Source organism: Lineus longissimus, chromosome 5 (assembly GCF_910592395.1).
Source record: "Lineus longissimus chromosome 5, tnLinLong1.2, whole genome shotgun sequence".
In the NCBI taxonomy this organism is placed as follows: Eukaryota; Metazoa; Nemertea; class Pilidiophora; order Heteronemertea; family Lineidae; genus Lineus; species Lineus longissimus.
This window is the reverse complement of record NC_088312.1, coordinates 18310460-18325124: the sequence shown is the minus strand read 5'-3', so window position 1 is coordinate 18325124 and position 14665 is coordinate 18310460. Positions and strand designations below refer to the sequence as shown.

Here is a 14665-nt window from a genome sequence, read left to right as displayed (position 1 = left end):
TGTAATTTATATCCAACAATATAGAGGTACTTGCCAAAGCTATACGACTCATTCATGTCATTTGAGAATCTCTTCCTCCGTAGAATGTAGTCCACAATTCGACTCCGCGTCGTATTGTTGAGGACGAGCTCACCGGAGTCAGAACTAGCAAATCTGAAATGAAAGAAACAGGAAATTGAGAGCAGACTTCAAAATAGGAAGCTTTTGTCATCTTAAAGGGGGACTCTGAGATGTGAGAGAACCCTATTGGCGGCTTTGTGTAACTTTATCTTGGCTGCCTAGCTGCTGTCTATATTGTCCCTTTAAAATGTTCTTTATCTCAAAAGAAAATATTCTACATTGGTGATAATTATGGAGCTGCTGGTTCATCTTAAGAAACTTCTCGTTGAGATTTCTTTGAAAAGTTATTGACTTACAAGTATTTCTTATCCCTGCTATAGACACATGTGAATTTCCTCGCGAGTGGTGGCATGATTTCTGGGTCCTGCTGGAATGGTGTTGTGAAGGCCTGCCCCACTAAAAGCAGCTGATCCCAGCAAGTCTTCATCTTAAGTACCTCACTATCTGGAAGCTGGAAAAGCAAGGGGAAATACAGTTACTATCAAATGCGAGGTGGGATGAGGGTCTCGCTGGGCCTGCCCTACCAGCAGCAGCTGAACCCAGAATGTCTTCATCTTGAATACAGTGAAACCTCCCTTATTGGACACCTCTAAATTAAGGACCATCTCTCTATTAAGGACACAGTTTTGGTCCCAAATTGGTTTTTTCCATTCAATTTGACCTCTCTAATCAGGACACCTCTCTATTAAGGACAGCACTTGTCAGTACCGAGGGTATCCATAATAGAGAGGATCTACTGTACTTCACTTTCTGGAAGCTGGAAACAATTTGTTAAGAGATGTCAATCGCTAGTTGGATGAAGTCATAATCCAATTAGGCCTCCTGATGTTCTTGACTTTGAAGGCATTTTCTACCTACCTCTTTCATAGGTAGCCGTATTTTCATGATGTCAGCATATCGATCTAGCAGTGAAAACGGAGCGTGGATTTTGACAAAATGGTGGTCTAATTCCGGCTGAAAAGGAATCATGGAAAGCAGGATTAAAATTTGAAGTGTGAAGTACAGGTCAAGTACAGTACTGGCCTAAAATAATATCCCTCAGTGCAAGTGCAATACATGCTTGATGGGTAATACAATATATACACCACATTTAAAGCTCTATTTGCACCTCGGATCTCATACTCGTGTTCTAATATTTCATCGATCAAATTTTTCTCAAAGATATTTCTCATGTCTTGTTTGGAAACTTAAGAGATTGATGCCCAAGTGGCCACATTTACAAAGTGACTTGCCAAAGGCAATAACAGTCTCTTTCAAACCTACCCTAACATCATACTCTAGTTCCAAGCCTTCATCTCAAAGACCCTCATGTCCTGTTCAGAGACTTTAAGCGATTCATAATTGTCCTAGTCACCACATTGGCAAAGTGACTTTCCAAAGGCCACAATAGTCTCCTTCAAACCTACCCTAACATCATACTCTAGTTCCAAGCCTTCGTCTTTAAGATTCTTCTCAAAGATATCCCCCATGTCTCATTTGGAAACTTTATTCGATTCATTATTGTCCGAGTCGCCACATTGGCAAAGTGACTTTCCAAAGGCCACAGTAGTCTCTTTCAAACCTACCCTAACATCATACTCGAGTTCCAAGCCTTCGTCCTTAAGATTCTTCTCAAAGATATCCCTCATGTCCTGTTTGGAGACTTTGTGTGATTCATGGTGGTCCGAGTCACCACACTGGCAACTATCCTTCATGTAGGAGAAACATCTTGAGCACCAGCCATCCTTCGATGATCTGAGATAAAAACAACAACAATATTACTAAATTAGAATTAAAAGTATAGCTGTTTCCACTTTGTCCTTCAAGGGAGACTGTAGGCAGAAGCTAGGTAGGGCAGATTAAGTTACATGCCTAACAGCGGGCAGGACGATGTCTCTCCCATCTCACGGCACATAAAAAACTATTCACGCTTGAACAAGGACTATAGTTCTAGCTGAATCAAACACGTCCCCTAACTGTACAAATTAGTCACCTGAAAACCACCAACTGTACCCTCTTGCTCCTCCCAATAGTCCCCCTTTAAGAAAGAAACATAACTCTACATTGCTTCATCTTTTTTTAGACAAGGCACCACTCTTACAGTTCCTACTCTTGACAGCCTCTGACTACTTCAATGATTGAAGTATTACCCTCACAACTTCATATCAATTGCAGTTGTGACATGGAGATATATCATCTCAAAAACCATCAGCAATAAAAAAACGCTGAAATCTGCACTTTCACGGTGAGTGTCATCTCTGTCTGTAACATATGTCAACTTACTCCTTGTCTTCGTCAGATGAGTCATCTTTTTTGTTTGTGTACGCCAGGATGTAATCAATCCGTCTCTTCTTTTCGTCATTGGCGTCAGCTTCAAAGTAAAGGTTCCTTCCCTGAAAGATGTGGTAAGATAATTCTTGTAAAGGAAATCAGAACAGGCGTATAAAGCTACTCACATTTGTACAAAACATTGCAGTGGTTTCTGCACCCACTTGGGTTGAGTACTGCCTGATATCCTTACTCGAGACCTGCCAACCCCAAAAATATTCAAATAGTATTTCAACTGGCTTGGAAGATTTTCTGCCATTTTCCCAATTTTAGAGTATTCGTGTGATTATTTCTCGCCAAAATTGAAAGCCTGCTTGGACGCTCGTTGCACACATGAAATGTACAAGCAAAAACACAGCACTGAAATCTACACCTCAACAAATATCATAGCAACTAACGGTGCATTTGATTTCAAACTGGCAGAGATGTTGTAACAGCCAGGTTTTAACCAAACAAGATAGGCTCATAGGCGTTCTCGACATCTTAAAAGCTGTGGTACCAGATTAGTACAGTATAGAACCTCTCTATTAAGGACACCCTCGGGACTGACAAGTGTTGTCCTTGTTAGAGAGGTGTCCTGATCAGAGAAGTCAAATCGAATGGAAACTACCACTTTGGGCCAACTAGTGTCCTTAATAGAGAGGTTGTCCATAATAGAGAGGTTGTCCTTAATAGAGAGGTGTCCACTCAGGGAGGTTTCAGAATGTACTTACCTCTGGTGCGTCATGCTGTGCATCGATGTTCTTTTCTTCAATCGCTTCAAGGCCTAAAAGAGCAGAAAATGTAAACAAATCAGTCCCAAATCAAAGTGAAAATGGTAAAGAATTTCTTCAAATCTGGTTGAAAATGTTGCACAATCTCCCTGTAAAAGGAATTAACCGCCAAAAATATAAGTAACGAAAAAGTCACAGCATTATTTATGACTCATCCAGTAGTACTGATAACTGATATTTGCCAAGATGTGGCTGTATCTGACTGAAGGCACGACAGGACAACACCATCTACATTCTAGCAACATTTTATCAAAATGCAGCCGAAAGAGACAAGCAGTATATAGAGACACCAATCTGAGACAACAATTATTTTGGCAAGTTGAGTTTTTGGGGATGGTGACACAATTTTTCCAACAACGATGACAGATCAAGATAGTGTAGTGGCCGGGATTATTAGATGACAGCCAATGAATTAGGAATGGGTATGGTTAAAATGTATATTGAACATAAAGAAAGATGATACTTTAAAATCCCTACCCTAAGCACCTAGAGTGTCAGGGTTTTTCAGATATTTCGCCAGGATGTCAAGATTTAAAAAAAATTCTGACCCTAGGCCTTTTTTTCTTATTGAAAATATCTCTTTCGCAATTTCAGAGCAATAGCCCGCTCGTATATCAAGTGTACGATTCTACAGTCACATTCTATATTCTTGTCGTCTTCGACATATTATTACAGTTCTACTAACAAGATAAAGTAATAACACCAAAAGACCTATGACAGTTCTAATAGCAAAATAAGGTAATAAAATCAAACCTCTTTTAAACTCTAAAACAGCTGAAAACAATAGGAACTGTTGTCAGAATACAATTTGTAGAAATAGTTTCAGGCAAATCAGATAAAATAATCTTCAAAAGAATGATCAACAGAATACCTGAAGCTCGGACCTGAAATTGACAAAAGCAACTTAGTTATTGACCATGAAATGAATTTCATTGATTTCCAGGGGGGTCAACGGCGTATCACATGTTCTGCCAGAATAAGGCTCCAAGTCTAAAATATATACTGAAATCATCTAAGTTGTGCCTATTTAGCTTCAGAAGGTGCAATGAGATACCAGCAGCTCTCAGTTTGGAACCGGAGGAGATAAACCCTCAGGTATAGTGGCTACAAACATTTTAAACCATCATTTATTGCATACCTTGAACAACATTTCTCAATTTTCTCAAGCGAAACGAGGCAGTAGGTTTCAACGCTGGTGTCTCTTCTGGTGCTTCCATATGCTTCACCTCGACTTGCGTCGCAAATGTCACCGTCGGCTGCCGATCAAAGTCGATGTAATTCAAATCCATCATGCTTGTCCGGCTGCTCCGAATCGAAGGCTCAAGCGACGATGGTTCATCGCTGATCAGCTGCAACCTTGAAGACCCAAGTCCAAGACCATTCAAACCTAAACTGGCATAAGACCGGTCGAAATCCGATGGCCTAATTCTGTGAGACCTGTCTAATTCCGCTGGCTGGCTCATATAAGACCTGTCTAATGCCGATGGCTGGTTGAAACTCGAGTCCGGCGTGAAACCGTTTGGCGTCATCCCGCGCGAGTTTGGGATTTCATCGTCGTATGCATCAAAGTAGATGCTGCGTTCTGATCTGGTCCGATCCGGTAATGTCGTATAGAACGAGTCGTCCAGTGATTGGAACGATTCGTCAAACTGTGATGAGAATCCAGGGTTATCCATTGCGATCCTATTCCGAGTCGAGTAACAGCAAAAGTCGAGTGTTCTGCACGGAAAGTGCTCACAAACTGATTCCTTATCAGTTTTATAGCCTAAAGATGTCACATTTTTAGTATGGCGTCGTCCTTAAGGTTAAGGGTTTTGTCAATAATTCCACATTTGTCCAATTAATCAAACCTTTTTATCACATTGTCAAGTTGACCGCAATCAAAAAGTTTTTAAAATAGCACAGTTCCTGAGTGTCGCAACTAGTCATAACTTCTATAATGAAGAAGAGGCAATCATGTCAAGAGGGTTGTCATGTTAATCATGTTAAGAATACAATAGAACCTCTCTATTAAGGACATCCTCAGGACTAACAAGTGATGTCCTTAATAGAGAGGTGTCCTGATTAGAGAGGTCAAACAGAATGGAAACAACAATTTGGGACCAAAACTTGTGTCCTCAATAGAGAGGTTGTCCTTTATCGAGAGTTGTCCGTTAGGCTGGGTTCACATAGAACTATACTATTCGGGTATTCGGTGCACGTTTTGCCAGGGAACACGGGTACCTGAAATCGAACAAGGAAATTTCACAATACCGGGTCACATAAGAGGGCACTATTCGAAAAGGTCGTATACCTGCGTATAGTATAGTATAGTGGGAATCGTGCGCGTTCGATTTTCGTGCAGCGTATACCACCCTGTTCAGAAGTGACCAGAGGAATTGGTAAGAACATGCATTTTAATGTTATCTATCACAATTATTAAACGATTTATTGCATACTATAGGATAAGTTAGAAACAATAGTACTCATTTTCACTCATTTTATTGCAATTTCTAAGTACAGGCCTTCATTACATGTTTTATTACTAATCAACTAAATGATTCTTTTTCATTAACATATAGCGAACTTGTTTCTTTCTTTGGTCTTTGTGCCTGGTCAGCTTCATCCTCGGCTAAGAGGAGAAGAGCCAAATCTTCTTCGTCTGAACTGTCCATCTGATCGGCGCCAAAAGACGGAATACCGCACGCATGCTACCCTATGTGACTCGCCGTGCCCGTATAGCGTATAGCGAATACCGAATAGCGTATATCGAATAGCGTATACCGAATACCGTATAGTTCTATGTGAACCCAGCCTAAGGGAGGTTCCATTGTAGTTACGTTAACCAATTGTACGACCATATTGTGTGGGCAATAGATTTCCAATACCAGTAGAACTGCATGATCTTTTGCAACTGGTGAAATCGAGGCTGTAAGGAGTGCACTACATCCCTCTAAGATTTGTTTGAGAAATAATCGGCGGGTCGATTGTTGTTGGATATCTATTCCCCAGGCAGTAAGACCATACGATTGACCACCGTGATTACGATCGATATCTTCTTTTCTATTCCATCAACAAATATTCTCAACAAAAACCCGTAACCTACAGTTGCTTTGGTGCACAGATGCATGAAGCCAAATGAAGATACTTTTGCAATGTGCCCAAAGTCGACTAAATGTCACTTCCAGTAAAACAAGCAGACACTCCAAGTTGACCAAATGTCACTTCCAGTAAAACCACTCCAAGTTGACCACATGTCACTTCCGGTAAAACTAACAGACACTCCAAGTTGACCACATGTCACTTCCAGTAAAACTAACAGATGGGAAAAGAGTTCACACATATCCATTAAAATCAGATGCACAAATTATCGATTAGGTTCAATTAGCAAGTAAGTAGGCCTTCTCTTAAACAAATCCTGTTGTCTGTTGCTATCAGAATGAGATACTAGCTGAGATGGTAAGTACATGTACTTCTCACAAGATCAGTTTGTAGGCCTACAAGTTTAAACTCCTCGTATCAAAAAGAGGCTCCAATACGCTAATGCTTCCATCACAGAGTTCACACACCACACAGACATACAGAGTGATGATAATTGAAGAATTTTCAGCAAACGATTATCTCAAATGATCGAATCGTGACCGATAGATCGTGCGAAATGATCATGACTGTGCAAAGCTAGTTTATTAGAATGGGAAGAGTGAACATTTTGTTCACCGCGTTCTAAGGACCAATTAATTATCATCATCTACGGCTCACAAGAGCTCAATTTAGTCATATAACATAAGTTATGATCAATATCATCCCACAAATAATGCCCTCTGGAGGTGTTTACTGATGCATTCCAAAGGTTAGCCCCTTAACCCTTTAAGTCCTAACTGGCCGATATCCGGCCACTGATTTTCATCTCTTTATCCCCAACCGGCCGCTAACCGCCCCTGGTACCTATTCTCGAGCAACACAATCGCCATCTCTGCTTAAGGAATGCGACTAAGGCTGGTTTTTGGCTCGGATCTATTGATGAAATATTATGGACATTGGCTTCATACAGGGATGCTTCTGGGGGTCTTTTTGGATGAAAATTGCTGAAATGCTCCCGGAAATACCGGGAAACGCATACAAATGTTCCAGGATCTAAAGGGTTAAGGACTGATATGATTGAAGAAGAGCAATCACATCTTGACACACAAGGCTTCATGATCACAATTACTGCATAATGGGAATGGGAACCTCTACTTCACAAGAACTCAAAATGAACTAACCTACATGTATGGCCTTATATTTCAAGCCTCTCAAAACTGAATTTGATATAGGCCTAAGAATTGGGTTATTTTGTTAATTCTGACTATAGGCCTACAATGTAAAAAGTTTCTGATACACTATGAGCTGGAACAAAAAACCTGATTCCAAGATATCCAAAGATGACAAGAAATTAGAGAATCCCACCCAAGCTCCAGTAAGTCAATGCAAGAGTCTGTCCTCTGAAAGGTGCCTATCATGGTAGGTAGGCCCTGTACAAACCACCTAAACGTAGTGTTCACTGACACATTCCTTCACCGATTAGGAAATTTGTAATTTTTCATGTCTTTTGTCAAATGTGTCAAACAAAGAATGAACAAATAAAATGCAAACTGCCAAATAAAGTGATTATGTCACCTGTCCCAAAATAGGCCTACTGAGTCCCTTGTGACAAAAATAAAGTTTCGAAGAGAAAATCACATTCTCAAACACAACAGGCATCGCAGGGAGATCAATAGGGCCTCAAAGAAGGCCATCTTTGGAGTCTGCATGGTTAAAGTACAGGCATGACAGGCATATCCACCGATGGCATTGAGAGTCAATGGTGGCATCAAGAGCTGCTGGCGGCACCCAAAGTTATTCTGGGGATCACAGAAAACATGATGCCACAGAAAGAAAGGATGCCACTGGTGGCATTAAAACACATTCTTTGGGCCCCTAATACCTTTTCTTCAGGGCTTCTAAAATTCAAATTCTTCTTCAGAACCAATTTTGTGCAGGCCTAATAACTGATGTCATAAAGCCATGTAATGATGCCAAAGACAGTCTGACATCATCAGATAATGCTGCCTGGGAATTGGCATTCATAAATTTTGAGGGGAAAATAACTTGCTGAGCGTTCGAGGGACCAAAACTCTCTTGGCCAGCCATGTCAGCCGGGGAATTTGTCAGCCCAGCAAAGTCCCATGGCAGTCATTGTAATAACCTGAAACACCATCACCATAGTTACCAGATGATATGATTTATATATGACCTAATATCCTATCTCACTTATCTGGTGTCTTCTGATATATACATGTACATGTATACTACTGCAATTATCCGAAAACGGACACAAAAATCAATGAAAATTCGAGGTCATATCCAGTTTACTCCCATCCTGCCTGAATTCTGCACCACAATGCTGCACCACAGGCTTGGAACAAATGTGCCCACACACCTATTCACTGCTGTTGTCTGATATGTCAGAAGAGCCTGCCATTGACCCTTGTAGGACCAGCTGCTTGGCTCACTGCCTATAGTAAATATAAAACTTAGATATCATCTTGTCATTGAAGTATGGTTTTTAAAGGGACTCTATAGGCAGCATTTAGGTAGGTAAGATAAAGTTACACAAAGTCACCAATAGGGGTCTCTTCTATCTCAGAGTATGTGCACATGGAATATATTTAGTGCTGAATCAAACATGACCCAGTGCCTGTGCATACTAGCCACATGAAGATGGCCAATTTAACCCCCTGCTCCGTTACTAATAGTCCCCCTTTAAAGGGAGTCTATGGCAAGATTATGTTAGACTTTTAAAACTCAAGGTGTCGCCACTGCCAGCCAACTCAGTTCGCTGGTGAAGTTGCGGATATGTTTGGCATGTTTGGTAAAAAGTCCTTAATGGGCCAATGTTTGATTTTGACATTTAACCAATAAACAATTTGTGCGCTTCTGACCACTAATATTTTGGTGTCTAGAGGTCAGGAAAATCTGTGATATTCAACAAGCAGTTAACATTCCTGGTCTTCCAGTACCAGGTTAATTGTCAACCGATTTAACATGAGGTGGCCTTCACCTAATTTTTCTCGATGAGGAGAGTTCAACTTGCAAGTACCGTATTTTCCGGATTATCCCCCGCACTGCCATATGACCCGCACCCCCTTTGACCATTACCTAAAGCCACGCAAGACCCGCACCTGATTATGACCCGCACTGCTCCAAGACCCGCATTCTCCAAAAATAGTAAGTCATTCATTGATGTTGACATCCTAGAACCGCCATGTTTTTTTTAATTGTTAACCAAAGTGGATCAATTCCAGCATGGCCGTAACTTGTTTTCCCTAGCGGAGACATCACAAACTATGCGATCATGGCGGAAATATTGGTTGAAAACAATGCGAAAACAATGGACATAAATCCTTATCAAGTAACCAGTTTGGTCCCCTTTTTTTTCTTTGGGGTTGGGGCTTATCCCTCTCAGAATCCACGCAAGACCCGCACCTTTATATTACCCGCACCCCCACTTTTTGGACCTGTTTGAGGGCAAAAAGTAGCGGGTCATACGCCGGAAAATACGGTAATGACAGGCGTTATTCTCACAATTATGACCCATCAGTCACACAATTAGTCTCATTTACCAACAATCATTGACAATAGCATAATATCAATGATCAATATGAATGAAAATCGACTACAACCACTAGTCATAAAGCATCAGTATCAACAAATACAAGGCTCGCTTATCTATTTGTAGTACCTATCGAACTTCTATCATGAAAGAAATTAATAAAGTGGAGGTCTAGTTTTGGTAAATTTTCCCAAACTGATCCCAGAAAAGCTTTCTGTTGATTTCGGTGATATCGATCTTCTGCTGATCTGCATGTAAACAGGGAAACAGGGTCGTAGGCTGGTCCGAGCCTGGGGAAGGGGCACCCCCATGATGCCTATGCCCCGGATATAATTCTACATAGGCCTGAAATGGATCAGATGCAAAAAGGACACAGGAATCTCAGGAACACAATCGAGGCAACCTGGAACCTGGAACAGCTTGTTCTGAGCAGACTTATCAAACAGCCAAGGATATCAAGATCTGATCGAGGTGTGGATCCAAGGGGGGGGGATGATCTGAAACTGATCATGACTGTTGGGAAATAGCTGTAGAAACCCCTAGGTAGATTGGAGTGGATTCCGTAATTTGAAGTGATAGAATAGATATGGACCCTCTTGAATTGTTCATATCAAAATCTTCCATGAGAAATCAGCCAATCAATCACCAGTTTCATATTCTGACCTCATTCACACTCAAAAGTGTAAATAAATATCGTCTGCTCCAACACTGGTCAATATATAAGTCCTTCATTCAAGCGGCCTCGTCTGCTTGTGAAACAAAATCTGTATCCACCCCTTGCATTATTCCATAGAAGTGTATTCCTATTCTTTCCATGACGTCTGCTGTCTGTGACTTTTCCATCCAGAGTATACTATTTTATCGATCATTGACAATCACAATCATCACGGCACATCCCGAGTAGAAAACAATCCCGAGAAATAAACTAACACAATAATTCCATTGGGCAGAATTTAGATCCAGATTGTAGGCCTATTGTTAGCAATCCACCTGTTGAATCCAGTAATGTACGCTATGGAATACCTCGGGAATATCGGCTAGCCTACCGCATGCTAAGCTAGCAGAATGGCCGTAGAATCCATTAGTTATAGCAATGGTGTTTGCGTAAGCATGATCAGGTCGTTACAGTACAAGTATACCCAACTTGTAGGTGGTCAGATAGAATGCTTAATAGAATTTCAATGTTGCATTATAATAATGTCAAGCTTAGAAAGCAATAGGGAAGGACCTGGTTTGGGCTTGTACACATAAATCTGGGACATATCACTTTTATTATTAAATAGGGCATGAAATAGTGAACAATAAACTTGGCAGCGTGTTAGATCATTGTACAGATGGGTAAATCTTTCAAATAATAAAGAAAGGTAAAATCAATAATAAAAAGACATAGGACGATTGTCCAAATATCAGAGTAATGTTTTTCCTACTTTTACATCTGACATTCCAACCGATTAACACTTTCAGTGCCGGAGTTTTTTTCTCACCCTGGTGTGTTTTATTTTTGTGGTTGAAAAGTGACAAAAATTATTAAAGTTACCCCCTTTCCAGCACCTCCCCCCAAAAGTTCCCAAAGTCAAAATCGCTTTATTATGAGTATAAGCGAAGGCATTGCTTCAGATTCTAAGTCTATCTGAAGATGACCAAGTGTATCTTTAACCATTGAATCCTTTAGACCATGGATAAGCAGCTGGAAGAGGGTCAGGGGGCCAGATCTGTGCTGAACATGTCTTCCGATGCAGATCTATGGCGTTTTGTGCTGAAAGTGTTAAAGTGTTATCACGGCACTTCTGTAAAACAATTCATCATTACTGTTGTATAGTTATATTAATATTTAATCCACTTTGTTGGATCAATACCTGCATAATAGAGCATGTGGTCTCGACACATTCAGTTATAAGTGGGTGACAAAATGATAAGACCTTGGTCGACTGTTTTGACAAATGCTATCTTTGAAGGAAGTTTTTGACTTTTGGTAAAGGATTGTGAAAATGTTCTGATGGAGTACTTCCCCCCCCCCCACCGACCAAAATGATTGCTTTTGCTGTTTAAAACCGGTCAGTTAGATATAAACAGATACCTGTCTGATCAACAATAAATGATAGCCTTGGTATTATTGGGACACTGCCAACCGTCATCTCAAGGCAACGAACGGTGTTGCCATCTAAACTTGATATCCAGACCTGAAATCGAATAATGATCAAGTTATTAATGAAAGTCTAAACCGACATTCACTGCAAATGAACTGATCAAGGTCTGAAGTCCTGCCTGCAATTGATGGAAAGGATCTGAAAGTGATGAAGTAAATTCTTTGAATGGCGTATTTAGGAAGGTGTTTCTAAATATCAATTGAGTCTTTTGGTTCTATCAAGTATAGATTTAATCCATACTTGGTTCTATGTATATTTAGTTTGCTTCGTAATTAAAAGTCACTGTCATTTTGGGCCGGCGATCAAAAACTACGGGGCCGATATTTTCAAAGTTTGATTTTTACTCGCAGCCTTCACACTGCAGGAAGAAAACCAGAATATTCAATCAATATTTACAACAACATCCTACTGAAAAACTGAACAGAGGCAGAAACTGAAAGTGGAGAATAACAAAATAGGGATGCTATTGTTGATCAAAAGACTGAGCTAACATCAACATGACATCAACATGCAGTGAAGCTGGAACGAAACAATTTTCTCCAAGTCATCCCTTACTTACCTCTCACAACTGATTTCCAATGAATCTTGACTTTAGTAGACATTGTTAATTATTGCGTCGTATCCAAAGAAATCGGATGAGAAGTTCTTTTCACAGAGTACTATCTCAGACAAGTTGGCATACAGTTCAATTTGACTTGAAAGTAATCTCGTAATAGTAAATTTCAAGCTGGATCTTGGTAGTTATATCGGCAGTTTTATTTATCAATGTCTTTGACAGATTTATCCTTTGTTTCTTCAAAGCAAGCCCATAACATGAGTCAAGAGAACCTGCAATTTAGTCCAATGTGCTGCTCAGTAAAACCATGACTAGGACCCACGTAAAGGTCAATGCCGTTCGTCTTTTTGTTTGTGTTTTTTTTGTGGCTCACACAAACAGATATAAACATTGTCCTAGTGCAGATACTATGCAAACAAATTCGATGAAACTTGGCATGTATAGTGATTGTATATCAGTCTCCAAAATAAGATTGTTGAAATTTATATTCAGTTCGTATGTACGGAATTGGAAATTTTCAAATTCAAAGTTCAATTTTTAAATTTTTGAACGAACGGCGTACACCTTTAAAGGAAAAGATTCCACAGGAGTGTCAATCTCAAGCAGGATCTAGGATAATTTCAATGTCCCTGAAATAATGAGTAGATGCAATGTTTCCTTAATGCGATCCTAATATGAGAAAGAACCAATATGTCCACCTATCCCATCGACGAAAGTCACTTCATCCCAATTTTACTACAACCACGCTGTGGGCCACACGTAGCAAGGAGAAATGTTTGCATCATTTCCTAACATGAGTCACATCTAGCCAATGGCGTCATTTTTATATCTGAGCAAGCCACTCATCTCATAAAATACACATCAGATGCTGTCAGTTACAATAAATAAGCCAAAAACCCTCGCTTCATCTAATTAGGAAGAATGCTATAATACTATCAATAGTATAGTCACAAGCTCACACAGTCATATACAGTAGAACCTCTCTATTAAGGACACCCTCGGGACTGACAAGTGCTGTCCTTAATAGAGAGGTGTCCTGATTAGAGAGGTCAAATTGAATGGAAACAACCAATTTGGGACCAAAACTGTGTCCTTAATAGAGAGGTTGTCCTTAATAGAGAGGTGTCTGCTAACAGAGGTTCCACTGTATAGTCATATTAGTCACATAGTCCCATAGTCATATATCATTAGGGCATGGAGCAGTATTAGACTTAAAGAATAACAGATTCACTAGGACACGGTCTCCAACGACCCATCCCAGTCAATAAACATGTTGAAAATGCTGCCGAGTTAGTTATAATTCAGCAATAAATAAGACTAGTCTTTATCAATTCTTGGTTTCATTCACCAATAAATTAGGATGTACAGTGGAATCTTCCTTAGCGGACACCTCTCTATTGAGGACCCCTCTCTATTAAGGATACTAGTTTTGGTTCCAAATTTCCATTCAGTCTGACCTCTCCAATCAGGACACCTCTCTATTATGGACAGCACTTGTCAGTCCCGAGGGTGTCCTTAATAGAGAGTTTCAACTGTAATAGAAACCTAGAACTTTTGGCATGCTTGATGAGAATTTTGTTTTTGCAAGCTACAAAATCTTGGATAAAATCATCACTATAAAACATTTGAGACTTAAAGTAATGGAAGGGTTTTATCTTTAAGAAAGGCATCCGTTCATAGAAAGTCTTCGGAAGGGTATGTTTTTGTGAAAATTTTGTGTCGTGATGCCAAGATGCATTTCAAAATCACCCAACACTCACTATGCACTTAAACAGCCAACACAGACAAAGAAACGAATAATTTATTTGTCGATACCAGGTATCTCATTAGCCATTAAAAAGAATTTGAATCAAGATTTACTTTTACTGTCCTCGATAATCCCATAAAAACAATGGATAGCAATGACAAGGCATAAATCAACGCCGACAGAAGCATAATGGAATTTGTTGATACATCAGTGAATTATAAGTATGTTGTCTTTTATTACCCTTGGAACCCAGGCATAATATAACTCACCAAAGTGTCACATAAATATAAACCAATGGAGTGATGATGTCATGGCTGGAAGCACCGTTAGCATCCAGGGTAGCCAACCCATCCAAGGAATATCTAGCACTGGGTAGGCAGTAGCCATATCATTTAGAGGTGACAA

At 40.0% G+C, this 14665-nt stretch overlaps 1 protein-coding gene across 10 annotated transcripts in view; it reads right to left on the bottom strand.

The window, feature by feature from the left end:
• The window catches only part of LOC135487478 (anoctamin-4-like), a 76121-nt gene that overhangs the window by 11816 nt on the left and 49640 nt on the right, over positions 1 to 14665 (bottom strand). For 3 of the 10 annotated variants that reach the window (XM_064771167.1, XM_064771168.1, XM_064771169.1), the window contains 6 exons: positions 3141 to 3193; positions 2383 to 2492; positions 1686 to 1854; positions 979 to 1074; positions 417 to 571; positions 35 to 153 (listed from right to left, as the gene is read on the bottom strand). In XM_064771167.1, the coding sequence (XP_064627237.1) occupies positions 35 to 153; positions 417 to 571; positions 979 to 1074; positions 1686 to 1854; positions 2383 to 2492; positions 3141 to 3193 (702 nt within the window). Of the gene's footprint in view, positions 1 to 34; positions 154 to 416; positions 572 to 978; positions 1075 to 1685; positions 1855 to 2382; positions 2493 to 3140; positions 3194 to 4338; positions 6253 to 6285; positions 9252 to 10456; positions 10962 to 12516; positions 12786 to 14665 lie in introns of those variants that run through there. The other 7 variants (XM_064771165.1, XM_064771160.1, XM_064771162.1 and 4 more) reach the window with 7 other exon arrangements.